The following is a 24,427-nucleotide window of genomic DNA, read 5'->3' as shown; positions in this document are numbered from 1 at the left end:
CAGCCACAGTCGCTTTGAGGTGCCCCTGTTCCAGCGTGGCCTTCTCCACGGGCCACCATGCCTTCAGATATATACCTGCTCCAGCACGGCCTCGCCCACAGCCACAGTCCCTTCAGAAGTAAACCCGCTCCAGCATGCCCTTACCTACAGCTCCAGTCCCTCCAGGGGTGTGTGTACCTGCTCTGTCATGGGTCTATCCGTGGCCACACGCTTTCGGGTGCTCCAGCATGACCTCGTGCACAGCCACCGATGCTTCAAGCGGTACCTGCTGCAGCATGGACTTATCTACAGCTATAGATTCTTTGAGGTGTACCTTTTTCCAGCGTGCACTTATCCTTGGGCCATTATCCCTTCAGAGGTACCTGCTGCAGCACAGACATAACCACGGCCACAGACATGTCAAGAGGTACCTGCTCTGGCATCAGCTTATCCACGGCCACAGACACTTTGGGGTGTCCTGCTCCCACGTGGACTCATCCACAGGTCACAGCCCCTTTGACTAGAGTTCACAATGGAGTTCCAGCCTGTCCAGTACAGCAGCACAGAAACAACGGCGATGCCCTGGCCATCTGCCAGCCCAGGTGTAGTCTAACAGGAGCCGGCGGAAGGCCAGGGCTTACGTAAAGCCGATAAGGAGGATTCAGACTGGAAAGGGGAACGTCTAAACAAGCATTACTGTCCTTGGGAGTGAAGCACATCCTGGAGAAATATGAAAGCTAATTACCATGTTTTGGGAGCCATCTGAACCTACTAGTGGAAGTGTGATAAGAAGCACCCTCACGCAAACTGTCCTCATTATAATACTAAAAGTCACACCGCTCGAGCTGGAGACCCTGGCCCAAGCAGAGAGCCCTCACCTCTGAGCGTGCGCAGCATAGGAAAGGAGCACTGTAGCTTTAAGTTGAAATAAGAGGAATGTAGACCAATAGAAAACCGCTTTGTGTAATTCCTTATGCCTATGCATAACTAGACTGCATAAATACTGCACCTGCGTGACCGAACTTTGCGCTAGCTTTGCGGGGCTACCGCCTAGCACCCATCTCTGTGCAGGCATTAAATAAAAGACCTCTGCCCTGTGTGTTTATCGGCGTCCCGCACACCGGGTAAACGACCTCACCCTTGTGGGATAGCAGATGGACCATTACTAGAAACAACAACAATACTTTTACCAAAATTCTGTGTATCGCACCAACAAGGCAAGGAGCTGCGCTGCCCGCGCGAGCGCCCCTAACCCCCGCCCAAGCCCCACACCCGTTACCACAGACCAACATGGCTGACGGGCCGTCCTGGCCGAGAACTACAGCTCCCGGCATGCCCTGCGCGGCCACGTGGTCCAGCGCCACTCCAGCACCTGAAGAACTACAATTCCCGGCATGCCCCGCGGCCCCCAGTTTTCCCCATGGGCGCCTCCCCCCTCTCCCGACCTCGCCGCAGCGGGGCAGCTCAATATCTGGCACCCCGTCGCCAGCAATGGATGCCCTAGCTCACTACCTGGCACACACACACCCCTCGCCCCGCTCCGGAGCCGCCGCCGCCATGACAGACCCGGCGGAAGCGGCGGCCCCTCTCCGGGAGGGAGGGAAGATGGCGGCGGCGGCCGCGTCGGTACGCGCCGGAAGGGGCGGGGAGAAGGGGGGTGCTGGCACGTCCAGCGGCTCTGATTGGGTGTTGCCGCCCAAGAGTGGGCGGGAATTCCCTTCCGGGCCTAGTGCTGCTTCCGGTAGGGGCGGGGGCGGTGGTCGGCGGGGACGGGGCCGCCGCTGCCAGAAAGTGAGAGCGAGTGAGGCCGCTTGAGGGGACGGGGGGGCAGAGAGTGATCGGGGAGGGGGGGCGGGGTCCCCGGGGGGCCGCGACCGGGGTCCCCATCGGTCCCCATCCCTCCTCTCTCTGTGTCCCCCCTCCTCAGGCCGCCATGAGCCTGCAGTGGACGGCGGTCGCCACTTTCCTCTACGCCGAGGTCTTCCTCGTTCTCCTGCTCTGCATCCCCTTCGTCTCGGCCGCCAGGTAGAGTGGGAGGGAGCCCCCGCGGCTGGGGGGGGGTGTCCCGGGCCTGGGGGTTCCGGCTCCTGTCCCCAACCTCTGCCCCCCCCTTAGATGGCAGAAGATCTTCAAGTCACGCCTGGTGGGCCTGGCAGTGGCCTACGGCAACACCGTCTTCATCGTCCTCATCGTCATCCTCGTCCTCCTGCTCCTCGGTGGGTGCCGGCACCACCCCCACCCCCGGGGGCCGGGGGGTGTTGGGGGGGGGGGGCCTGGGCCGCTCCCCCCAACACATGCTGACACCCCCTTCCCGCAGACGCCGTGCGGGAGACCTGTAAGTACGACGTGACAGAGCGGGTGGCCCTGCAGAGCAGCCCCGGAGCCCTCGAGCACTTCCACATGAAGCTCTTCCGAGCCCAGCGTAACCTCTACCTGGCCGGCTTCGCCCTCCTGCTCTCCTTGTGAGTTGGGGGGGTCGGGGGGGGGGTCAGGAGGGCCGCAGGGCCCGGCTCACCTTGCCTCCCACAGCCTCCTGCGCCGCCTGGTCACCCTAATCTCGCAGCAGGCCGTGCTGGGCGCTTCCAGCGAGGCCTTCCGGAAACAAGCGGAAGGTGCCAGCCAGGCAGCCCGCCGCTACATGGAGGACAATGACGCCCTGCGGAAGGTACCGCAGCCGGCAGGGGGGGCCAGGGCGCCCCAGGTGCCTCAGACCCTGATGTGCTGGCCCCCCCCGGTGTGTCCCCCCAGCAGCTGCAGGAGGCGGGGGGTGATGGGGGCAGCCCGTCCCCCTCCCACGACGAGAACGAGAGCCTCAAGGCCAAGGTGGAGAAGCTGAAGGAGGAGTTGGCAGCCAGCAAGCGCAGTACGAAGAGGGGAACTGGGGGGGGTGTTACAAGATGAAGGGCTGGAGGTTTTGGAGGTGACCCTGACACCACCATCTCCCCCCCCCAGCTCTGGAGAAGGCAGAGAACGAGGTGCAGGCTATGCGGCGCCAGGCCGAGGGGCTGACGCGGGAGTATGACCGACTGCTGGACCAGCATGCCCGCCTGCAGGTATGATGGGGGGGCAGGCCCTAAACCCCCTGCGCCCCCCCAAAACCCACCTCGGTAAACACCACCCCCCACTCCCCCCAGGCCGCCCATGATGGCCCCCGGGATAAGAAGGAAGAGTGATGGACCAGGCCACGCCCCCAGGCCACGCCCCCCGGACCAGGCCACACCCCACCCCACCCCTTGTTCAGGGATGGGGGGGTGGGGGCAGGACTTGGACAAGGGGTTTCCAGGGACCCCCAGCTGCCCCCACACCACCACCACCGCGTTTGGGGACCCCCCGCTCTGTGGCAGCACTCTGGGGGGGCAGGGGGGGTCTGAGCCCCCCTTTGCCCCTTCCTGGGGGGGGGAGGTTCCCCCCCACCAGCTTCTGCTTCAATAAACACGTGGGATCAGGCTGGGCTCGTCTCTGTCTCCCACCCCCTCGGGGACCCCCTGAACACCCCAGCCCCCCCCCCCCCGGGTCCCCCTTACCCCCTGCAGCCCCCCCCGGGTTCTGAGACCACCGAGGCTCCACCACCTTTATTGGCACCGTGCACGGGAGCTAGGAGCAGGGGCTCGTTCATCCATCTGTCCTTCCGCCAACACCCCATGGCGCTGCAGGGATGGCTGTGGGGCTGTTGTGCCGTGGGCCAGTCTGGCTGGCTGGCTGCGGGGCCCGCGAGACTGCAGAGCGGGCTGCGGGGCTGTCATGCCATGGGGCAGGTCCTGCCATGGGCAGGGTGGTCGGTCCAATCGTCCGTGGGGCGCCCCACATGCTATGGGGCGGGGTGCAGGGCCCGGGCCTGGCCCCGCAGTGCTTCAAATTCCCTCTGCACAAAGTCCGTCAGCGCTTTCCGTATCTCCACCTGGGGGGCAGGGGACCAGGCCCCACAGAACTATGGGGCTGGGCCTATAGCGCCTGAGGCCAGGGGAGGGGGGAACGGGCCCCACAGAGCCGTGGGGCAGAGCAGTGTCACCCCTCCTGCCATGGGGCAGCCGCCCAAGCACTCACCGTTGACGTACCCTCAGCCCGGAGCCGCTCGAGGAGGGGCCGGACACTGAACGGTCGCCCCACAACCACCGTGATCCGCTGCGGGACAGCATCAGTACCCCACAGCCTGCCCCACAACCACCCCTAGGCCCACTACCTGCCCCACAGGCCCCACACCCCGCCCCACAATGGAGCCGCCCCGTCCCACTAACGCCCTATATCCCAGCCCCACAGCTGCCCACTGTCCCAGCACACTCCACAGCTGGGGTGTCCGTGTGCCCCCCCGCCCCCCACCTCCGCTCACTCACCTGTCCCACGCGGGGCACGTATGGGGGGGCGTTGGGCAGGACGTCGTTCATGCCTGGCGTGAGGGTCAGCAGGTGCCTGCACGGCCTAGCAGTGGAACAGGCCCCACGGCAGGACCCAGCCCCACAGCGGGACCCAGCCCTACCCTGTGCCCCCCTGACTCCCCGCACAGCCCCGTTTGCCCGCATCCCCCATCCCACCCTCCCCCGTGGCCCCATGAACCCCCCCAGCTCCTCCTGCGCCCCCACCCACAACCTCCCAGACCCCCTGTGCCCTCCCACCCCACACCCCGGCGCCCCTCAGCCCCGCTCACCCCCATGCCACAGGGGCAGGACGACTGGGTCGAGGCGGCACTCGGCCAGGAGGCGCCCGATGCCTGCGGGGGGGCAAGGTGGTCGTTTTGGGGGGGCTGGACAGCCCTTGGGGAGGCCAAGGGGATGATTGGGGGACCACAAGAGGGCGGCTGGGGGGCAGAGGAGCAATTGGGGGGCAGAAAAGGCAAGTGCGGGTGGCAACTGGGGGACAACTGGGGTTGAGAAACAGTGGAGAGTCAGGGGGCTTGGGGGACAGGGGGACGGTTGGGGGGCTCACCCCACTTGAAGCGCACGAACTCCTGCCCCATGTTCACTTTCCCTGTGGGGACATGGGGCCATGGGGGGGGGCAGCACAGGAGACCCCCAAGGGTCCCCCCAGCCCCCCCACCTGGAGAAGCAAGCAGGCCCCCCCACCTGGAGAAGAAAGCAGGCCAGTCCCCAAGGTTCCCAGTCCTTCCCAGTGCTCCCAGTTTCCCCCTGATCCCCACTGGGCTTCCCAGTGACCCTGATGTAAACACTTCCTGCCAACCCCAGTGACCCCAATGCCTCCCAGTTCCTCTAGAACACACAAGCTCCGCGCATTCCCCAGTTCCCCCAGTGCTCCCCGTACCCTCGGGGAAGACGTGCACCCAGTCCCCCTGGTTGAGCTTCTCCAGGATGAAGTCCATCCCTCGCTGGTACACGCCGTCCCCTGGGGACACCAGTTCAGCGCACTGGGATCCCTCCAGTAAGTACTGGGAGCAGCCCACCACAACCACCCTGCCCTTAGTCTGCCAAAGTGAACTGGAATTTGTCCCAGTAGAAGCTGGGAGCCCCCAGACCGGACTGGGTCTGTCCCCTTGGCACCCCCCAGTACAAACTGGGACACCCCCAGTACAGACGGGGATCCCCCTGCTCGGCCCCACACCCCAGTTGCCCCCCGCTCACCCCGGCAGACGGGGACGCAGCGGCCCAGACTGAAGAAGCGCGAGTGCAGCTCCCGGGTAAAACAGATGTCGGCGGCCGTGGGGGTCCTGCGGGGACAGGCGGTGAGCAGGGAGGGGGCTCCCCGAGACGCCCCCCAGGGCCCCCCTCGGGCCCCCCGCTCACCACCGCATCTTGTGCAGGCTCCAGACGTGCCGCAGCTTCAGGGAACCTGGCAGATGGAAGAAGGGGGGGGGGGGGGGTCACAGGGGCACCCCCAGACCAGCCAGGGACCACAGACAGACCCGCAGAGCTCCCCCCCCTCCAGCTCCGTCAGAAGCCCCTGGGGACCCACCCCAGGCGTACCCCAGAGGTGGGGGTCGTCCATGCAGGACTGGTGGTTGGAGAGGGTGAGGAGGGGGGTGCGGGGCCCCCGGCGCTCCACCAGCTCGTGCAGCACCTCGGCGTTGTGCACCCGCAGCCGGTTCAGGTACCCTGCGGGGGGACGGGGACCTGGGAGGAGCGGCAGCGAAAGGCTGCCCCGCGGGCCCCCCCCGCTCCCCCCGCCTTCCAGCCGCCCCCCCGGCCGCGGGCGGGGCACCGGCGGGGCACTCACGGGTCCAGACGCAGCTGTAGGTGCCCACCAGGCCGGTGACGAGGCGGCTGGCCAGGGCCCAGGGCAGGGGCGGCCCCGCGGGGAAGGGCCACCTCACCGCCAGCGGCATACTGCCATCGCGGGGGCCCGGGACGGCGCCTGGGGGCGACACGGGGAGGAGGGGGGGGTCACGGAGGGCCGGGGACGGCAGCGGGGCCCCTCCCGGCCCGCCGCCCCCGCCCCGCAGCCCCCCGGCCCACACACCCCCAGCCGCCCCTGCCGTAAAGCGCGCCGGCCGCCCCGCCGCGTGCCGCAAAGGTCGCGCAGCAGTACTCTCCACTGCCGTCAAGCCAGCCGCCCCCGCCCACCCACTACCGCAAACTGGGGGGGGGGGAGGCTGCCGTCAAGCGCGGCGCGAGGTCGCAAACGCGGCGGGCGGGAGGACCCAGGGTAGGCGAGAGGCGCCGGGCAGAAGGGCCGGTAACCAGGGAGTGCTAGGAAGGCGGGTGCACCACAGAGGAGCGGACACGCCCCGCCCCCTTCGCGGATGCTGCCAATCCCCGCGCGGGCCCCGCCCCCTCGCGCAGACAGGACCGCCCACCGCCGCCGCGCGCCGTCACCAGGGCGACGCCCGGCGCCATTTTGGCGTGAGGCGGTGGCCGCCATTTCGGAGGGGCGGGGAGCGCGGCCGGTCCCGGCCCACCGGCGGCCCCGCCCCGCCCTCCCGGCCCGGCCCTGCGGGGGACCCGGCGGCGGCGGGAGACGGAGGTGGAGCGGGACGGGCAGGTACCGCCGCTCGGTCCCCGCAGGGACCCCAGGGCCCGCCCCCGCCCCGCCCTCCCCGGCTGACAGCGGGCCCCGGGCCCGGCCTCACCCCGCTCCCCCCGCCCCGCTCTCCCCGCAGGGCCCCCTCGGGGCGGCCGCCGCCGCCATGGCCGCTGTCTGGCAGCAGGTGCTCGCCGTGGATGCCAGGTGAGCCAGGAGGGGCCCCGGGGGGGACACACACCCCTGACGTCTGCTCCCTTTGTGGGAGGGGGCACCCCTGGGCGAGGAGTGCCCGGGCGCCTGGTCCCTTTTGGTGAGGGAACACGACCCGGGCACCCGGGTCCCTGTCAGGGAGGACGCCCTGATGCTCAGGTCCCTTTGGGCGGGGGGGGCGGGTTCTGATACGTGGGTTCCTTTGAGGGAGGGGATCCTGATGCCCAGGTTCCTTGGGGGGGGGGGCAGATCCTGATACCTGGGTCCCTTTTGGGGGGGCACTTGGGCCCCTGACAAATGCATGCGTCTGCTCCCCCACACCTGCCTCCCCCTCATTCCCTGCCCCCAGCACGCCGTGCCAGCTGCCACAGGCGTGAGGCCCCCGTCCCCCGTCCCCAGGTACGCTGCCTACCGCACACCCCGCTGGCCCCAGTTCCGGACACAGTACGTGCGCCGTCGTAGTCAGTTGCTGCGGGAGCAAGCACAGGGGGGGACGCTGGAGGGGGGTACCCGGCGCTGGTACCTGCGGGTGCGCACCCGCCTGCTGGCCCAGCGCTACGGGGCCCTGTCCGAGCAGAGCAGCTGCCGCGCCCACAGCAGCAGCGCTCTCCGTGCGAGCCGCACCACCCTCGACCGCATGGAGGTACGGCCGTGGGAGGGGGACGGGGGAGACAGCGGCTGCGAGCTCTTCCCGGGGAGCAGGGGACCCGCCCAGAGGGGCTGCGGGGTCACGGCACTCCTCCTGGGGGCTGCAGTCCCCGTTTTGGGGGGGCCGTGGGGTCCCAGCACCTGTTTTGGGGGGCTGGGGATCTCAGCACCCTTCCTCAGGGCTGCAGCACCTGTTTCAGGGGGTTGTGGAGTCGCAGCACCTGGTTTTGGGGGGGGTTGTGGGGTCCTGATCCCCCTCTGGGATCCCCGCGACCCAGTGGGGTGCGGAGGCCCCCCCAGCCATGTACTCCCCCCAGGACTTTGAGGAGGACCCGCGGGTGGCCCGGGGACACCGGCGCTCCCTCAGCCGTGGCTCCCACCCTGGGGTCCCCCGCGGGGCCCCCGACGAGCGGTGAGCACACCTGGGTCCACTGGGGTCAGCGGGTGCTGGAGGGTAGTGGGGGGTCAGGGTGCTGACACACGGATGCCTGGGTCCGCAGCCCACCTGGCGTGGTGCCGACACCGCTGGCAGAGGCAAGCCGTGCCATGGCCGGGGACACGACACTGAGCGAGAACTACGCCTTTGCCGGCGTCTACCACGTCTTCGACCAGCACACTGACAGTGCCGGTAACTGGGGGCGGACTGGGGGGCGGGGGTGGGTTCCCCCAGGGTTCCTGTGGCAGCCGGTGCTGGCTCACGCCAGCACTGACAAGTGCCCGTGGCCGGGCAGTGCCAAAGGTGCAGTTCGCACACGACGACCGGCACCTGCTGGCCTGCTGCTCGCTGGACGGCACCATCTCGGTGTGCCGGCTGGCGCCGGGGCCGCCGGCTGTGCTGCGGGTGCTGCGGGGCCACGGGGGCGGCGTGGCCGACTTCGCCTGGTCCCTCTCCAACGACGTCCTGGTGTCGGCCTCCCTGGACGGCACTCTACGGCTCTGGGCCCCCGCCGACGGGCGCTGCATCCGCCGCGTACCCGACCCTGACGGTGCTGCCCTGCTCTGCTGTGCCTTCCAGCCGCTCAACAACAACCTCACCGTGGTCAGTGATACCCCCACATCCCCCCGGGTCACTTGGTGCACCCTGGGTTCCCCCTGCTTCTCTTGGCCGCTCAACAACCACCTCACCGTGGTCAGTGACGCCCCTGTGCCCCCCCGGGACCCCCCTGCATCCCCCCAGCTCCCCTTGGCGTGCCCAGGAGCCCCGTCCCACAAGCCCGGCAGCCCCCAGTGACCACCTCGAAGAGCTGGGGGGGGGGGGGGTGGCGCAGGGGTGCATCCCCATCCCGCAGGGTGTCCCAACGCGCCCCGCACCGTGTCCCCAGGTGGGCAGTGCCCGGCACATGGTGCGGGTGGTGAACATCTCGACGGGGAAGGCAGCGCGAGGCGGGGCAGGGCGGCTGCCCGGGCGGGTGCTGGCGCTCTGCTTCGACGCCCCCGGCCGCGTCCTCTGGGCTGGTGACGACCGCGGCTCCGTCTCCTCCTTCCTCTGCGACCCCGGCACCGGTACGGGGGGTGCTGGGGGGTAGCGGGGGGCCAGGGGGCAGTGCAGGTGCTGGGGCCACGCAGCAGCGCAGGGTGCTAACCGCTGCCTTGTCCCCACAGGGCGGCTGACAAAGGCCTCGCGGGTGGTGGTGCAGGCAGGCGGCTCCATCACCTCGCTCTCCGCCCGGGCCTGGGCCAGCCGCGAGGCCCCGGATCCCTCCCTGCTGGTTAACGCCTGCCCCGACCGCCTGCTGCTCTTCCGGTGCGGGGGGGACCCTGCGGGGGGGATGGGGGATGGGACTGGGGGGCAGCCACAGCGCTCATCCCTTCTGTCTCCCCCCCCCCCCCAGGGTGGTGGAGGAGGAAGGCTCGGGCGCACCAGGCCTGCGGCTGCGGCGCAGCTTCCCCACACGGCACCGGGAGCAGCCCCTGCGCAGCTGCTTCTGCCCGCTTATGTCGTTCCGGCAGGGCGCCTGTGTGGGTACGTGGGGGGCGCCAGGGGGTCTGGGGGTGCTCGCCCAGAGGAAGGGCGTTGATTCTGCAGCCCCCTGCAGCGAGGTGGGGTGCACGGTCCCTCCCCAAACACCTCCCATCCCTGTCCCCGCAGTGACAGGCAGCGAGGATGCCTGCGTGCACTTCTTCGACGTGGGGCGGGCGGCACGGGCCACCGTCAACACGCTGCAGGGCCACGGCGGGGCCGTGCTGGCCGTCGCCTTCAACTGCGACGAGAGCCTGCTGGCCTCCAGCGACGCCGCCGGCACCGTCATCGTCTGGCGCCGCCAGCATGCCTGACTGCCCCCGCCCCTCACACGTCCCCCCCTCCCGCCTCCCCCGTGTCACCCCCCAGCACGGCACGGACCCCCGCTGCGTTCAACAAGCGTGTTTGCACCCGGCGCTGTGTGGCTCAGAAAAGGTACTTGCGGCAAGCGGCAGCCCCACACTTGCACTCGATGCGGCCCCGGGCCCGGGGGGAGCCCCCTAGGCCTCCCCCCGCCAGCCCAAAGTTGGAGTCCATGCGGGTGCTCTCGGCGTCCACGGGGTCCACTGGGAGGGGGGGAAACGGGGTGAGGGGTTGCTGGCACCCCCACCTTCCCCACAGCGCTGCTACGGCCCAGCCTCCCCCACCTACCCTACGCCCATGGTACCGCGCGGCCCCCCCGCCATACCCCAGGGCAGTGCTACAGCCCCCCAGCCCGCCCCACGTACCCCACGGCAGTGGGGCTGCCCTGTGTGGTGAGGGGGATGTGCCGTGGGGCCGGGAGAGCTGCCACGGGGCAGGGTGAGGTGCGCTAAGGCAGGCACAGGCACCGTGGGGCAGCCATGGGGCAGGAGGCAGTACCGTGCATGTTGTAGTCAAAGGTGAGCTCCTCGCCGGCACGGATGGGGCGGGTGGCGAAGAGGGCGATGCGTGGCAGCCGCTCGTCCAGGTTCTCGATGAAGACGTTGTACACCTGCAGGTTGGGGTCGCACTGCCGCAGGACAGCCCTGTGGGTGGGGTGGCTGCAGGGGGGCGTGTCCCCAGCAAGCCCTGCCCCCAGCCCCACCCCTGGGAGGGGCTGCTCGAGTGGGCAGTGCCCTGGGGGAAAGCCCCGCCCCCCGCCCGGGCGAAGCTCCGCCCCCTGACACCATGGTTGAGAAGCTGCTGTTCCTGCAGTGGGCGGTGCTGTAGCAAGCCCCTCCCCGGGTGAAACCCCTCCCCCCCGCGTGAAGCTCCGCCCCCAGGCTGCACTTGAGGAAGCCATGTTCCACAGTGAGCGGTGCTCCAGCACATCCCCCGCCCCCTCCCACCACAGCAGAGCAGAGCAAGTGCTGTTCCTGCAGGGGGCGGTGCCCCAGCAGGCCCCTCCCCAGGCAAAACCCCTCCCCCCCAGCCGGCGAGGCCCCACCCACTCACACTGTGGTTGACAAAGTGGGAGATGTTGCCATAGTGGGCGGCATCCACAGTGTAGACGTCCTCCACGTAGTCCAGGTCGAAGAGGTACGTGGCTCCCTGCCGGTCGTACACCTGCCCCCGGCGCTCGGCCTCCTCTGACGTGATGATCTGGGGCAGGGCTGCCACGTCACGCCTGTGCCACGCCCCTGCCGCACCCCCCCCCCCCCCCCCGCCCCAGCAGATTCTCACCTCCCCCACGTACTCCATGACGAAGCTGTTCTTGCGGATGCGCTCGAGGGTGCGGACACCCCAGCCGCGGCCATTGCCGGTGCGGAAGATGCAGAGGTTGTAGCGGATGCCTTTCTGCACCACGCGGTTGGGGCAGTCGGCGCCGCAGCGGCACCGCGAGTTGCACTCGTAGATGGGCAGCCCCGCCCGGATGCGCACCTGCCCCGCCTCGTTGTAGGCGAACTTGTTGCGGGAAGCCCCGGGGCAGCAGCCACCCGCCGCCTCCGCCAGGCAGTCGCGGCACTCACAGCCCACCGCCACCGGCGTCAGGTTGATGCCAGCCCCCACCTTGTACTCGTTGATGTAGACGAAGTCCCGGGGGGGCCCGTGCAAGTCCACCTCGTTCTCCACGGCGATGCGGCCCCGGTGGCTGCGGGTACTGTTGAGGAGCTGCTCCCAACGCCGCAGGGCCCGGCGTTGCTCCGCCTTCTGCACCAGGTAGGAGGCGGCACGGGCGGGCAGCCCCCGCGGGCCAGGCCGCACTGGCCCCCCCGGGGCGTGGGCCAGGTCCTGGTGCAGCTGCTTCAGCAGCCCACGGCAGCGCAGGTTCTTGCGGGGCTCCCAGGTGTTGGCGGCCTCGGGATACCCCTGCCACTTCACCAAGTAGTACTCCTCGTCCTGCGGAGGGGGGATGGCAGGGGTCAGGGGGGCTGTTTGGGGGCCTCCTTGAGTCAGGGGGTCCCCTGGGGCTGGGGGGGACCCTGGTGACCGTCAGAGGAAGCCCGAAGACTTTAAAGGGGATGCTCAGGGTGACAGGGGACCCCAGTGTCCAGGGACCGTGTGGGGCCTCACAAGGTATGGGGGGGTCCCAGGCATCCGGGGACATGAAAGGGGCCCTTCGGGCCCCGTTTGTCATCCAGGGCGACAGGGGATGGTGGTGCGGCCCCCTGCAAGGAGGCCCCCGGGGGCTGCCCCCCACCCCTCCCGCACTCACCCGCACACGCTTGTAGTCGCAGAGGTACTCCACCTCGAACTCCCCCAGGTTGCGGCGGGTGACGCCCAGCGCCCGGCACCGCACCCGCTCCAGGCGGCACAGGTCCTGCAGCCGCGACCACGACGACTTGCAGCAGACGGAGCAGCCTGAGACGGGCGGGGGGAGGGGGACGACACGGACGGGTGGCGTTACCGGGGGGGGGGAGGGGGCACGCCCAGAGCCCCCAGCACCGAGCCCCCACCCCCACCCCCACCCCCCTCAGCGCCCAGGTCCCGGCGCCGTCCCGACCCCCCCGCCGCCGCCGCCGCCAACGGTCGCCGCGCGCCCCCTCAGAAAAAGGCGGGAAGCGGCGCGCGCCCGCGGCCGTTTACCCCCCGCCCCCCGCGGCGGGTCCCGGCGCCCCCACGCGCCCCCGCCCGCGCGCACCTTTTAAATTTTCCGCCATTTTCTGCCGCTTCTTTTTTTTTTTTTTTTTTCTCTTTTTCCCCTTTTTTTTTTTTTTTTTTCGCCACTTCCGCCCGGCGGGCAGCGCGCGGCGCGGGGTGGGGCCTCCTCCCGCCCCCGCGCGGCTCCCATTGGCGGCGGCGCTGCCTCATTTGCATACTCCCGGCAGCCCTCGCGCGTGGGCCGTTTACCCCAAAAAGGGCCGGTTTTGACCGATTTCCCCGCGGTTCCACCAGCCCCGACCCAGACCCCGCTCAGGATGCGGGGCCTTCCCCCGCCCCGCGTCGGCCCGGGCCCCGGCCGCCTCACCCTCCCCGGACTCTTCCCCTCAGAGCCGTGCCGCAGCCGCCAGACTCATTAAGTGCTTATTAACCGTTAAAAAGGGTAATTAATCACCGGCGCCATTCGCGTCTCTCGTTGCCTTTATTCGGCATTTACTGGGGGCAGGGGGGCTGGAGGGGCAAATGGGGGGCGGGGGAGCCAGGAGGGATAACGGGGGGCTGGGGGGCACAAGCCAGGGGGCTCAGTCGTCCCACTCGTCGTCCTCGTCCTCCTCCTCGCCGTCCTCGCCCTCGTCTGGGGGAAAGAGGGGGGTCAGGGGGGCCCAGGCGGGGGCTGCGGGGTGCCCCCGCGCTGTGGGGCAGCTGTGGGGCGCTCACCCGAGGAGTGGATGACTCTGCTGCGCTTCTGCATGACGTCCATCAGGGCCCCCACCAGCCCCCCCGCGCTGGGGCCGCCGCCGCCCTCCGGGGCCTCGGGGGTCTGGGGGGCCGGGGAGGGTCAGGGCAGCCCCATGGCTGGGACCCCGACCCGCAGCCACCGGCACCATGGCAACAGCACCATGGCAACGGCTCATAACAGCCCCAGAGCATCACGGGAGACTGCCCCCCAGCCACAGAGGCTCATGGGACCATCCCACCTGCCCCAAAGGATCATGGGACCCCCCCACACACACCCCCTGCCAGAGGATCCCGGGACACCCCCACCCCAGGGGATCGTGGGATACTCCCTCCCAGCCCCAGGGGATCATGGGATACTCCCTCCCAGCCCCAGAGGATCATGGGATAATCCCCCCACCCCAGGGGATCATGGGATACCCCCCACCCCAGGGGATCATGGGAGACTCCCTCCCAGCCCCAGGGGATCATGGGAGACTCCCCCCACCCCAGAGGATCATGGCATACTCCCTCCCAGCCCCAGGGGATCATGGGATAACCCCCCCTGCCCCAAGGGATCATGGGAGCCCCCCGCCCCAGGGGATCATGGGATACCCCCACCCCAGGGGATTACAGGATACTCCCCCGCCCCAGGGGATCATGGGATACTGCCCCCACCCCAGAGGATCATGGGAGACTCCCTTCTCCCCCGCCTGCCCCACCCCAGGGGACCCCGACCCCACCGACCTTGTTCAGGGTCACGCCCTGGCGGATCTGGTCCAGCAGAGCCCCCGGGCCGCGGGGGCGGGGGGCCGCCAGGGCCGCCGCCGGGGGGGCGGGGAGGGGGCGGCGGGGAGGGGCGGGGCGGCGGCACCCGGGGGGCGGGGCCGCGGGCCGGGGGCGGGGCGACGGGGCGGGAGGGCGGGGCCGCAGGGGGCCCGCTGCGGGGGGCAGGGGGCCCCGGCGGCGGGGGGCAGCGGCCCCGAGCGGCTGCGGGGGCCCGGCGGGGGGCGGCGGGGAGGCGGGGTGCCCCCCGGCCCGGCAGGGGCGGGGGACCTGCGGGGGGTGGAGAGAGAGAAGTTAGCCAGTGCCTTAACAAGCGGCCGGGGGGGCTGTAGTGTGGGGTGACACCGTGGGGAACATACGGCTCCTCTAAGGGTGGGGGCTGTATGGACCCCATACAGGGGGAGCCTTATGGCCTCTGTACCCGAGGGGGCTGCGTGGGGGAGCACAGGGCCCTTGAAATCCCGGGGGGGGCGGGGGGCTGTATGGATCCTATAAGGGCCAGGCAGGGCTGTGCGGAGAAGGTCCGTACGGCCCCCTGTGCCCCCCCGGGGGGTGTCGGTGGTGCCTACAGGTGCCCAGAGGCGTGGGGGCTCACCCTGCCGGCGCATCTCCTCCCGCACGGCCTGCAGCCCGCCCCGGCCCTGGATGAAGTCGTGGATGAGGCGGGAGGTCTCGGCGTCGGCCAGCTGCGCCTCGCTGATGCCGGCCCGGGCAAAAAGGGCCCGCAGGGCAGGGTCCAGCGCCGCCACCTGTGTGCCCCACACCGTCACCCAACGCCGTCATCCCACGCCGGATGGTGAGGGGGACGCCGGGGGACACGCGGGAGCCACCTACATCGAAGCCGTTGTTGGGGTCCCAGCCGATGTGACCAACGTGCCTGGCGGGGGGAGCGGACGGTGAGGGGCTGCCCCGTGGGGGGGGCCGCCTGCCCCACGGCTGGACCCATATGTGCCCCCCCGACAGATGGTGGGGTCCCCTCCGCCCCACACATCCCCACATGTTCCCCCCCCAGACGCACTTGAAGCCAGAGGGGGCCCCGATGTCAGCCTTGGAGATCTTCTTCCGGCCCTTCTTCTGCTCCCCGGCCGTGGGGCTCGCCGTGGGTCCCACCGTGGATCCCGTGGGGCTGGGCAGCCCCCGGTAGCGGGATGCCGTGATGTCGGGGTTGGCAATGGGCACAGCTGGGAGTGGGGGGGCTGCAAGGGGCAAGACCCAGCTGAGAAACTCTCTATGGGGCAGCAATACCCCGCTATGGGGCTGCAGGACCCCGCTATGGGACAGGCACTCACCGCTGCCGTCGGTGGTGGCCATGGGGGCCCGGGGCAGGCTCCCGCGGCGCTCTGCGGGGGGACAGGGGATGTTGGCACCGCACGCCACGGCGTCCCCTTGTGTTCCCCCCCCAGCTCTGCTCCCCCCATCACACCCCCCCCCCCGAAGCCCCCGGGACGGGGGGACTCACCATCGCCGGGGGGCGGCGGGGGCGGGAGCTGCCTCTTCTCTGGGGGAGAGAGGGGAGCCAGGGTGAGCGGGGGGCTGCCCCAGGGCACCCTGGGGGGCTGTCCCGGTGCACTGTGGGGGGCCGCGTGCTCACCCGCCCGCTGCTGGCGCCGGCGCAGCCGCTCCTGGACCGTGCCCTCGAAGGCGGCCGCCTCCCCCTCATCCGCGAAGTTCAGCCCCGCCCGGCCCTCCTGCACAGCCAATCAGGGGCCTGCCCCATGGGACCCGCCCATGGGCAGCAAGCCCCACCCACAGACAAGCCCCACCGACGTGCCCTCAGCCCCGCCCCTTGTCCCCTTCCACGTGCCCTCAGCCCCACCCCTTGTTCCCTCCCACGTGCCCTCAGCCCCGCCTCTTGTTCCCTCCCACGTGCCCTCAGCCCCGCCTCTTGTTCCCTCCCACATGCCCTCAGCCCCGCCTCTTGGCCCCTCACACATGCCCTCAGCCCCACCCCTTGGCCCCTCCCATGTACCCTCAGCCCCGCCCCTTGACCCTGCCCACAGGCCCCACCCCAACACCCTTAGCCCCTCCCACAGCCCCTTAGCTCCACCCCAGAGCTCCCAGCCTCTGCACCCCGCCCACCGTCCCTCAGACCCGCCCACAGAGGCCGGCCTGGACCCCCGTCAGCCCCACCCCCAGCCCCGCCCTTTGGCCCTGCCCCTCCCCGGGGCTCCGCCCTCCCCCGGCCCCGCCCACTCACGTGGGAGGCGAAGGTGTGGAAGAAGGGGGTGGGGGCGGCGTAGCCCATCTCCCCGTGCAGCTCCTGCTCCCACCACAGGCTCCCGGCCTGCGCCACAGCATGGGGCACCCAGAGACCCCCGGGGACCCCCCGCCCCGAGAGACCCCCAGGGACCCCTTGACCCCGAGAGACCCCCAGGGACCCCTCACCCTGAGAGACCCCTAGGGACCCCCGACCTCAGGACCCCTAGGAACCCCCCCCCCCAAGAGACTCCCAGGGACCCCCTCACCCTGAGAGACTCCCAGGACCTCTAGGGAGACCCTCATCCCGAGAGATCCCCAGGGACCCCCTCACCCTGAGAGACCCTCAGGGAGACCCTCATCCCGAGAGACCCCGGGGACCCCCGACCCCAGGACCCCTGGGACACCCTGACCCCGAGTGACCCCCAGGAGCCCCCGACCCCAGGACCCCCTGGGACACCCTCACCCTGAGAGACCCCCAGGGACATCCCCCGACTCTGGGACCCCCCCAGATCTCCCTGGCCCGCCCCCGGCCCCCACTCACGGCCAGGCAGTAGAGGCGGATGAAGTAGGAGCGGCGGGGGCTGTCCCGCACCAGGCAGGCGACGCCGCAGCCCCCCTTGGCCCCGGGCCCCCTGGGCCCCCGGCTCCGCCACCACCAGCTGCACCACCGCCGTCGCCAGCGTCTGCAGGGACACGGTCAGCACAGACCCCCCCCAAATCCCTCCCAAGGCCCCCCACAGCCCATCCTACGGCCCCCACACGGCCACCCAGGAGACCGCGGTGCCCCATGTTTCCCTCCCAGGACCCCAAGGGCCCCCCTAATCCCCCAGGGCCCTCCCATGGGACACCCCCCCCCCCCCCTCCAGGCCCCAGGAATCCCCCTCAGGGCCCCCCAGGACCCCATGGGACCCCCAGCTCCCCCTCCCCCCCCGACCCTGCCGGTCCCCCATTAAGTGCCCCCCAAATGCCCCCCCAGGCCCCTCCAGTCCCCAATTAGCCCCCAGGCACCCCTGACCCCCTCAGGCCCCCCCAGATCCCCTCACGAACCCCCGGCCCCTCACCACACATTTCCGGCCCAGGAGGTCGAAGAGCCGCAGGTTTTCCTGCTGCTGCAGCAGCCCTGAGGGGACGTTGTCGCCCCCCGGGGCCCCCCCCCGACTCCCCCGGCTCATCCCCTGGGTGTCTGGGTCCCTCCCCTCGACGGCTGGGATCCCCCCGAACGCCTGGGTCCCCCCCCCGAACGCCTGGGTCCCTCAGAGGCCTCTTCCGCCCGGAAGCACCCAGGGCCCCGCAGTGGTAGGGACGTCACCTCCGGGCTGGGAGGGACTGGGAGAGGGAACTGGGGTAACTGGGAGGAACTGGGAAGGATGGGGGGGGGGACCTGGGAGGGACTAGGACAGACTGGGAGCAGCCTCTCTGCAAACACAGGCAGCAATGGGTCTGAAACTGGGGATACTGGCAGGAAATGGGAGGCACTGGGAGGAACTGGAAGGGGACTGGGGGAACTGGGAGGGATGGGGGGGAACTGGAGGGACTGGGAGCAGCCTCAGCCAATGCAGGCAGCGATGGGACTGAAGCTGGGGATATTGGGAGGGCCTTGGTGGACACTGGGAAGATCCCAGTACTGGCCCTCCCCACCCCTGCCCAAGCTGGGGACCCAGGCGTCCGGGCACCTCCACTTCCCACACCGCAATGGAGACTGTGACCCCTTCCCAGTTCATACTGGGACCCGCAGCCCCTTCCTAGTATGGACTGGGACCTGCAAGCCCTTCCTAGTCCACACTGGGAGCCCCCAGCCCCTTCCCAGCCCATACTGGGAGCCCCTATTCCTTTCCAGTATGGATGGGGACACCCCTTACCCTTCCCCAGTCTACACTGGGAGACCCCCCAGTTCATACTGGGAGCCCCATTACCCTTCCCAGTACAAACCACACCCCCACACTCCTTCCCAATCCATACTGGGAGCCCCCAAACGAGAGTCATGGGCGTCAGGTTTATTCGCATCTTCGACACCTCACAGATCCCCAGACGCCGGGGTCCCTCCCGCAGGAGGGGCGGAGGGGGGCAATAAATAAGGAGGGGGATGAGAAGGCACCCCGGCGGGGGGAGGGGGGCAGGAACTGGGATGCAGTAGTCCATACTGGGAGAACCCATATGTGCATTAAGATCCCAGTCAGGGCACCCTACCGGTCCATACTGGTCCATACTGGGAGAAAGCAAGGCCACGTGGGTGAAGAGATCCCGGGCAAGATGCTGTACTGGTCCATACTGGGAGGACACAAGGCCACGCGGGTGAAGAGATCCTGGGCGAGATGCTGTACTGGTCCATACTGGGAAGACGCAAGGCCACGTGGGTGAAGAGATCCCAGGCGAGATGCTGTACCGGTGCATGCTGGTCCATACTGGGAGGATGCGAGGCCACGTGGGTGAAGAGCTCCCAGCTGGGCTGCCGTACTGGTCCATACTAGTCCGTGCTGGGATGGCTGAAGGCCATGTCAATGCAGTGATCCCAGTTGGGATGCTGTACTCGTCCATCCCGCTCCGACCCAAGGCGATGCATACGTGGGGCTCCCAGTTGGGCCCCCAGACCTTTCCTGGTCCATTCTGGCCCAAGGCAACGCAGATCCAGGAGTTCCCAGCTGGGACGTCGCAGTGGTTCATACTGGTCTATACTTGGATGCCCCAAGGTGACGTAGAACCCCAGAGGGGAGGCACTGGGCTGTACTGGTTCATACTGGGGTGTCTCCAGACTCCCCATGGAGATCTATGGACTTCCAGGTGATCTATATGTCTCCAGGGGGTCCGTGAGGCCCCATCTGGTGCCTACGGGAGTCTAAGGGGTCCCCAAGGGGGAGCTACAGGGTCCCTATGTTGATCTATAGGTCCCCAGGGGTGTCTATGGGGCCCCCATGTTGGCCTGTAGGTCCCTTTGGTGACCTATGGGATATTTATGGGGTCCCTATGCTGCTCTACAGGTACCCAGAAGCGACCTATGGGTCCCCATGGGGTGTCTGTAGGGTCCCTACCCTGCCCTATAGATCCCCACATTGGCCTCTGTGTCCCCAAAGAGAACCTACAGTCCCCATGGTGCCCTACAGGTCCCCACGTTGACCTAGGAGTCCTCATGGTGGCCTACAGCTCCCCAAAGAGGACCTATGTGTCCCCCGCGATGTCTATGGGGTCCCCACATTGTCCTGCGGGTCCCCACGTGGTGTCTGTGGGGTCCCCACGTGGTCCTACAAGTCCCCATGTTGACCTAGGGCTCCCTGTGGTGGCCTAGAGGTCTTCAAAGAGAACCTACAGGTCCCCACATTGCCCTACGGGTCCCCACATGGTGTCTATGGGGTCCCCACGTTGTCCTGTGGGTCCCCATGCTGACCTAAGGCTCCCCATGGTGGCCTAGGAGTCCCCAGAGAGGACCTACAGGTCCCCATGTGGTGTCTGTGGGGTCCCCACGTTGTCCTACAGGTTCCCATGTTGACCTAGGGCTCCCTGTGGTGGCCCAGGAGTCCCCAGAGAGGACCTACAGGTCCCCATGTGGTGTCCATAGGGTCCCCACGTTGTCCTACAGGTCCCCACATGGTGTCTATGGGGTCCCCACGTTGTCCTACAGGTCCCCATGTTGACCTAGGGCTCTCCGTGGTGGCCTAGGAGTCCCCAGAGAGGACCTACAGGTCCCCATGTGGTGTCCATGGGGTCCCCACATTGTCCCCCATGTCCCCACGGGGTCCCGACAGGGCCCCTGGCCCGCCCCCAGCTCCTTGGTGCCCCTAGCCCGTGGCAGGCCCCCCCGGGGGTGCCCCCCCCCAGCCCTCCAGGTAGCGGGCAAAGAGCCCCTTGGCGCGGTGCAGGACGCGGGGCAGGTGGTGGCGCCGCACCAGGCGGTCGAAGTGCATGGCCACCTCGTTGTAGTCCCCCGCCCGCGCCATGACGGCCTCCCGCTGCTCCAGCAGCATGGCCAGGCACAGGAAGAGCAGGAAGGGGTTCCCCTGCCCCAGCTCCTCTGGCGGTGGCAGCGGCGCCCCGTCGTCCTCCAGACCCACCTCCTCCTCCGAAGATGAGGAGGAGGAAGAGGAGGAGGAGGAAGAAGAGGAGCATGAGTCCTCCCAGGCCCAACCACCCCCCCAGGGGTCCTCGGGGGCGTCAGCAGCCTCCCGGCCCGCACTGGGGTCATCACGTACCTCTTTGGAGTCTTCACCAATCTCTCTGGGGGAGTTTGGGGCATTGCCAACCTCTTTGAAGGTGTCACCAACCTCTCTGGGGATCGCGGGGTCTTCGCTGATCTCTTTGAGGTCTTCGCCGATCTCTTTAGCCGTGTCAGGATCCACCCCAATCCTTTGAGAAACACCGTGGTCATCGCCAATCTTTTCCATGGCGTTCAGATCTTCACGTACCTTCTTAGAAACACTGTGAGCTTCGCGACTCTTCTTGGAGACGTCAGGGTCAGCACCAACGCTGGGATGTTTGCCAGCCTTCTTGGAGACGTCAGGATCTCCACAAAGTGCCTTGTAGATGTTTGGTTGTTCACCAATCTCCTTGAGAGCGTTGGCGCCTTTGTTGACCTTCTTGGCAACACCCGGGTCTAGGTCAACCTTCTTAGAGACACCAAGGTCTTCTCCAACATCCCTGGGACCATCAAGCTCTCGGCCACCATTACTGGAGACTTCGGGATCCTCTCGGATATCCCTGGGGACCTTCACGCTACCTTGGACCTCCCCGGAGGCCTTAAGGCCACCCTGGCCATCCCCAGGGACGTTGGCACTGCCACGGACATCCTGGGAGATCTTCGGATCCTCTTGGTCATTCCAGGAACCATCAGGACTAGGATGGACGTCCCCAAAGACCTCAGGCTTTTCGTGGTCGCCCCCAGAGCTCTTGGAGCCACCCTGGACGTTGCTGGAGCTCTTGAGACCCTCTTCGTCACCCTCAAAGCTCTTAGGACCCTCCAGGATGTTCCTGGAGCTCTTGGGACCCTCTTGAACATCACTGGAGCTCTTTGGTTTCTCTAGGTCATTTTCGGAGCTTACAGGAGCCTCCGGGACATCCGCAGAGCCTTTGGAGCCATCCTGGACATCGGTGGAGCTCCCGAGACCCTCCTGGCCATCCCCGCAGGCCTCATGGCCACCTCGACCACTAGCCGCCTCTGCACGGGCCTCGCTCTCCTCCTGCTGCCGGCGCCGCCGGCGCGGGGGCCGGGGCCGCAGCCCGCGCCGCTCGCGCAGCCCTCGGCGGGCCCGGCGGGGCCCCAGGGGGGCACCCAGGAGGGGGATGCCATCCGGAGGGGGGGGCGGGGTGGGCGGCAGCGAGCTCCAGGTGATCTCCAGCACTCGCAGGGCGTCCTCGAAGGCGAACTCCCGCTTGAGCTCCAGCAGCAGCCAGCGGTAGCAGAAGAGCAGGTCGTGGGCGCCACGGGCGGCCAGGAAGGCCCAGAAAGGGGGGTCGGCGCGGCGCAGGAGGCGCCGGAGGTGGGCGAAGGCGCGGGCCAGCCCCCGGCCGCCGGGGCGGAAGCGGGGGCCAAGGCGGCGCATGAGGGCGCAGAAGCAGAGGAAGGCCTGGGCCTCATCGTCCAGCACGGCCAGCAGCGGGGCGGCCACGTCCGACATGCCCTGGCAGTAGGAGAGGCGCGGGTGGCCCAGGGCGAAGGTGGTGAGCAGGGCCTGCAGGGCGGCCAGGTGGGGGTGCCCCTCCTCGGGGCCCCCGAAATAGGGGTGCCCCCGGTCGGTGCGCACCACGTCCTTGCGCACAGCTGCCCCCACCAGCGCCAGCTCGGCCGGGGCCGCCCGGGCGGCCAGCAGGGCCTTCAGCACCGCATACTCGCCTGCCTTGCGCCGCAAGTGGGCCAGCCGCTCCTGCCCCGACAGCCCCGCCGGGAAGACGTTCAGCAGGTACCGCCAGACCACCTGGGAGGGGGGAGATGCGGCGGGGGGGGGGGTCAGGGACCCCGGGCAGACGCAGGGAGGGCGGGGGGAGCCGGGGAGACCCACCTTGCGCAGGCCCGGCTCGACGCCGCCATGGTAGACGTGGAGGCGCAGGTTGTGGGGCTGCAGCAGCCGCCCGCCAGGGCCCAGGTAGGTGCGGAGGTCGGCGTCGCTCAGGGGGGCACAGGGGGGCGGTGGGGGGGACGGCGAGGGAGGGGACCCCTCAGGCCATGCCAGGGCTGCCTGCGCCCGGGCCAACGTCCGGCCCACCTGTGGGGAAACAGGTCACCAGCGGCACTGGGTGGGGGCTGGATGCACAGGCAGCTATGGCAGGGGGAAATTGGGAGCACTGGGAGGACACTAGGAGCCGTTGGCTGAGGACTAGAAGGCAACTAGAGCCATAGAAAGGCTGCTGAGAAGAACTAAAAGCACTGGGAAGCACTGGGAGGGAAGTGTGATGGTCAAGAGAGCACGGGAGGCACTCCGCAAGGTCTCAGCAGGGTGGGGGAACCCAGGGCTGCCCCAGACGCCCAGGTCCCACTCACCTGTGCCAGCAGGGCCTGGGTGAAGGGCAGTGCCGCAGCCAGGAGTGAGCGGCGCTCGGGGAGGGGCTCCGCTGCTGCCACCTCTCGGGGGCTGATGATGTCCCAGTCCTCCAGCAGCGGACCTGTGGCACCCCGATGCCTGGGTCTCTCCACTGGGCACCCAAAAACCTGTATACCCTTCCTGACACCCACCCTAGAGGGGCTGGACACGAAGGTCCCCCCCCAGCCACCCCCCTGGCGCTGCCAGGGTCAAGAGATTCCACCGAGCCCCACGGGTCCTACCTTGCTGTCCCAAATGCCTGAGTCCCACCACCCTCCTCTGTTCGGGGACCCCCACTCACTTTCAGCGGGGGGACGGACATCCAGGCGCAAGCGCAGAGTGGGCCGGGCGCAGGCGAAGGCGGCTGCCAGGTCCCCATCACTCAGCAGCGGCAGGAAGGTTTCCTGGCCCTGGGGGTCGCGAGCCGCGAAGCTGACGGAGAAGCTCTTCTTCCTGAGGGGACGTGAAGGAGCGCTCAGCGACCGAGGCCGCCCTCAGGGGATCAGGCGGCCGAGGGGGGGCCGAGGCTCACCCCTGGAGGTCGAAGGCGCGGGCCAGGATGTGCTGCAGCACATCCAGTGAAGTGATCTGCGGGTCGACGGCGAAGGAGCGGAACTCGGGCGGCAGCAGCCCCTCGGTCTTCTGCGGGCAGCGTCAGCCAGGCGCGGCGGGGGGACCCGGGGGCCGGGCCGGAGCCCCGGAGCCGCTCCCGCCCCGCCTCCGGCCCGGCCCCTCACAGCGACCCAAAATGGCGGCTGCGTCCCATCGCCGCAGCAACGGCGCCTCAGCGCACAGCCCCCGCCCTCCGCGGCCCTCATTGGCCACCACCCCCCATGTGACCCCTTCAGCGGCAACCCCACCCCCGCCGGCGGCGGTTGGCCACGCCCCCCGCGGTCGGTAGCCCGATAGCCACGCCCCCCGCGACAAATAGCTCCGCCCACCAGGTGGCGCTCCGCCCCTCAGACCAACGCGCACCGCCTCCGGCGAGACCCCGCCCCTCCGCCCGCAGCCCCGCCCCCCTCAGCCCCGCCCCTCACCTTGACGCGCACGCGCACCACCTCGCACTCGTCCTCCAGCGCGGTCCCGCCCCCCGGGCAGACCCCGCCCCCCGCTGCCGCCATGGCGGGGGCGGGGCGTGGGGGCTCCGCGCAGGCGCAGAACGGCAACCGGGGAGGGGGGGTGGGGGGGGGAGAGAATTCGTGCGGCCGCCGCCCCCCTACCGGGAAAGCAGGGGGGGGGAAAGGTGTTACGTCACCGTCCTGACGTCACGCTGCGCCCCCTCGGTGGAAGGCGCGGGCGCGCGGGGGAATCCGGAGCGGCGCCGCGATCGTCCCCGTCCTGCGGCCGCGGCGGCGGCAACAACATCCGGGTCAGCGCCCAGAAGTGACGTCACTGGGCGGGGAGGTAGCTGCTGCGTGGGCAGGAGAGCAGGCAGAGGCAGCGCGCGGCGCAGCGGGCGCCGCCGTGATGTCACCGCGCCCCCCAACCCCACCCCAACGGAGGCAATGACGCAAGC

The 24,427-nt window shown here is 69.2% G+C and overlaps 6 protein-coding genes across 14 annotated transcripts; 2 read left to right on the top strand and 4 right to left on the bottom strand.

Annotated features, from left to right (window-relative positions):
• The first annotated feature begins 1,647 nt into the window (after positions 1-1,647).
• BCAP31 (B cell receptor associated protein 31) lies at positions 1,648-3,426 on the top strand. 3 transcript variants are annotated; one of them, XM_072848960.1, is made up of 8 exons: positions 1,648-1,770; positions 1,907-2,004; positions 2,095-2,195; positions 2,297-2,441; positions 2,509-2,644; positions 2,731-2,842; positions 2,932-3,032; positions 3,114-3,426. In XM_072848960.1, the coding sequence occupies exons 2-8, from the start codon at positions 1,913-1,915 to the stop codon at positions 3,150-3,152; spliced, it is 726 nt and encodes a 241-aa protein (XP_072705061.1). In that variant the 5' UTR covers positions 1,648-1,770; positions 1,907-1,912; the 3' UTR covers positions 3,153-3,426. The 3 variants fall into 3 exon arrangements, with proteins under 3 accessions (XP_072705061.1, XP_072705058.1, XP_072705060.1); XM_072848957.1 differs by having other exon boundaries at positions 2,728-2,842; XM_072848959.1 differs by having other exon boundaries at positions 1,731-1,780; positions 2,728-2,842.
• Positions 3,427-3,536: 110 nt separating this feature from the next.
• On the bottom strand, positions 3,537-6,519 carry TAFAZZIN (tafazzin, phospholipid-lysophospholipid transacylase). 5 transcript variants are annotated; one of them, XM_072848952.1, is made up of 11 exons: positions 6,385-6,519; positions 6,142-6,279; positions 5,892-6,020; positions 5,712-5,757; positions 5,550-5,635; positions 5,233-5,313; positions 4,900-4,941; positions 4,622-4,684; positions 4,311-4,363; positions 4,024-4,101; positions 3,537-3,877 (listed from the first exon to the last, which is right to left on the bottom strand). In XM_072848952.1, the coding sequence occupies exons 2-11, from the start codon at positions 6,248-6,250 to the stop codon at positions 3,788-3,790; spliced, it is 777 nt and encodes a 258-aa protein (XP_072705053.1). In that variant the 5' UTR covers positions 6,251-6,279; positions 6,385-6,519; the 3' UTR covers positions 3,537-3,787. The 5 variants fall into 5 exon arrangements, with proteins under 5 accessions (XP_072705053.1, XP_072705054.1, XP_072705055.1 ...); XM_072848953.1 differs by lacking the exon at positions 4,900-4,941; XM_072848954.1 differs by lacking the exon at positions 5,233-5,313.
• On the top strand, positions 6,501-10,121 carry WDR13 (WD repeat domain 13). 2 transcript variants are annotated; one of them, XM_072848949.1, is made up of 10 exons: positions 6,501-6,906; positions 7,025-7,092; positions 7,448-7,741; positions 8,064-8,158; positions 8,247-8,374; positions 8,478-8,785; positions 9,069-9,249; positions 9,349-9,490; positions 9,579-9,709; positions 9,836-10,121. In XM_072848949.1, exons 3-10 carry the CDS (start codon positions 7,736-7,738, stop codon positions 10,018-10,020), a joined length of 1,176 nt encoding a protein of 391 aa, XP_072705050.1. In that variant the 5' UTR covers positions 6,501-6,906; positions 7,025-7,092; positions 7,448-7,735; the 3' UTR covers positions 10,021-10,121. The 2 variants fall into 2 exon arrangements, with proteins under 2 accessions (XP_072705050.1, XP_072705048.1); XM_072848947.1 differs by having other exon boundaries at positions 6,773-6,906; positions 7,498-7,741.
• SUV39H1 (SUV39H1 histone lysine methyltransferase) lies at positions 10,098-12,837 on the bottom strand. Of its 2 annotated transcripts, none has more exons than XM_072848950.1 (6): positions 12,750-12,837; positions 12,324-12,469; positions 11,351-12,007; positions 11,123-11,269; positions 10,568-10,697; positions 10,098-10,272 (listed from the first exon to the last, which is right to left on the bottom strand). In XM_072848950.1, exons 1-6 carry the CDS (start codon positions 12,766-12,768, stop codon positions 10,133-10,135), a joined length of 1,239 nt encoding a protein of 412 aa, XP_072705051.1. In that variant the 5' UTR covers positions 12,769-12,837; the 3' UTR covers positions 10,098-10,132. The 2 variants fall into 2 exon arrangements, with proteins under 2 accessions (XP_072705051.1, XP_072705052.1); XM_072848951.1 differs by having other exon boundaries at positions 10,568-10,679.
• Positions 12,838-13,179: 342 nt separating this feature from the next.
• Positions 13,180-17,595, bottom strand: WAS (WASP actin nucleation promoting factor). The gene is given in 13 exon segments (XM_072848935.1): positions 13,180-13,343; positions 13,427-13,529; positions 14,171-14,232; positions 14,805-14,958; positions 15,044-15,086; positions 15,228-15,405; positions 15,499-15,549; positions 15,669-15,707; positions 15,801-15,897; positions 16,407-16,493; positions 16,950-17,048; positions 17,050-17,091; positions 17,470-17,595. Coding segments are annotated over 13 exon segments (1,119 nt in total). The 5' UTR covers positions 17,581-17,595; the 3' UTR covers positions 13,180-13,290.
• Positions 17,596-18,383: 788 nt separating this feature from the next.
• TBC1D25 (TBC1 domain family member 25) lies at positions 18,384-24,427 on the bottom strand. Its single transcript, XM_072848944.1, has 6 exons — positions 23,949-24,427; positions 23,444-23,553; positions 23,213-23,364; positions 22,872-22,993; positions 22,393-22,596; positions 18,384-22,308 (listed from the first exon to the last, which is right to left on the bottom strand). Exons 1-6 carry the CDS (start codon positions 24,030-24,032, stop codon positions 20,179-20,181), a joined length of 2,802 nt encoding a protein of 933 aa, XP_072705045.1. The 5' UTR covers positions 24,033-24,427; the 3' UTR covers positions 18,384-20,178.

The sequence above is a fragment of the Ciconia boyciana genome, chromosome 34, assembly GCF_034638445.1.
Source record: "Ciconia boyciana chromosome 34, ASM3463844v1, whole genome shotgun sequence".
Lineage (NCBI taxonomy): Eukaryota > Metazoa > Chordata > Aves > Ciconiiformes > Ciconiidae > Ciconia > Ciconia boyciana.
The sequence above is the reverse complement of the archived record's forward strand: the minus strand, read 5'-3'. Positions and strand labels throughout refer to the sequence as shown.

Bases quoted from the DNA above. Each gene is read 5' to 3' on its own strand.
- BCAP31 (XM_072848957.1), top strand. From the start codon at position 1,913: ATGAGCCTGCAGTGGACGGCGGTCGCCACTTTCCTCTACGCCGAGGTC. The intron at 2,196-2,296 runs GTGGGTGCCGGC...CCCTTCCCGCAG, and splicing joins CCTCGTCCTCCTGCTCCTCG to ACGCCGTGCGGGAGACCTGT. The intron at 2,442-2,508 runs GTGAGTTGGGGG...TGCCTCCCACAG, and splicing joins TTCGCCCTCCTGCTCTCCTT to CCTCCTGCGCCGCCTGGTCA.
- TAFAZZIN (XM_072848952.1), bottom strand. From the start codon at position 6,250: ATGCCGCTGGCGGTGAGGTGGCCCTTCCCCGCGGGGCCGCCCCTGCCC. The intron at 4,685-4,899 runs GTGAGCCCCCCA...GCCCCCCCGCAG, and splicing joins GTTCGTGCGCTTCAAGTGGG to GCATCGGGCGCCTCCTGGCC. The intron at 3,878-4,023 runs GTGAGTGCTTGG...CCTGCCCCCCAG, and splicing joins GGGCTGAGGGTACGTCAACG to GTGGAGATACGGAAAGCGCT.
- WDR13 (XM_072848947.1), top strand. From the start codon at position 7,052: ATGGCCGCTGTCTGGCAGCAGGTGCTCGCCGTGGATGCCAG. The intron at 7,742-8,063 runs GTACGGCCGTGG...TACTCCCCCCAG, and splicing joins CCACCCTCGACCGCATGGAG to GACTTTGAGGAGGACCCGCG. The intron at 9,710-9,835 runs GTACGTGGGGGG...CTGTCCCCGCAG, and splicing joins CCGGCAGGGCGCCTGTGTGG to TGACAGGCAGCGAGGATGCC.
- SUV39H1 (XM_072848950.1), bottom strand. The intron at 11,270-11,350 runs GTGAGAATCTGC...GCCCTGCCCCAG, and splicing joins TCATGGAGTACGTGGGGGAG to ATCATCACGTCAGAGGAGGC. The intron at 10,698-11,122 runs GTGAGTGGGTGG...GTCCTGCGGCAG, and splicing joins CCCACTTTGTCAACCACAGT to TGCGACCCCAACCTGCAGGT.
- TBC1D25 (XM_072848944.1), bottom strand. From the start codon at position 24,032: ATGGCGGCAGCGGGGGGCGGGGTCTGCCCGGGGGGCGGGACCGCGCTG. The intron at 23,554-23,948 runs GTGAGGGGCGGG...CGCTGCCCGCAG, and splicing joins TGGTGCGCGTGCGCGTCAAG to AAGACCGAGGGGCTGCTGCC. The intron at 22,597-22,871 runs GTGAGTGGGACC...GTTTCCCCACAG, and splicing joins CCCAGGCCCTGCTGGCACAG to GTGGGCCGGACGTTGGCCCG.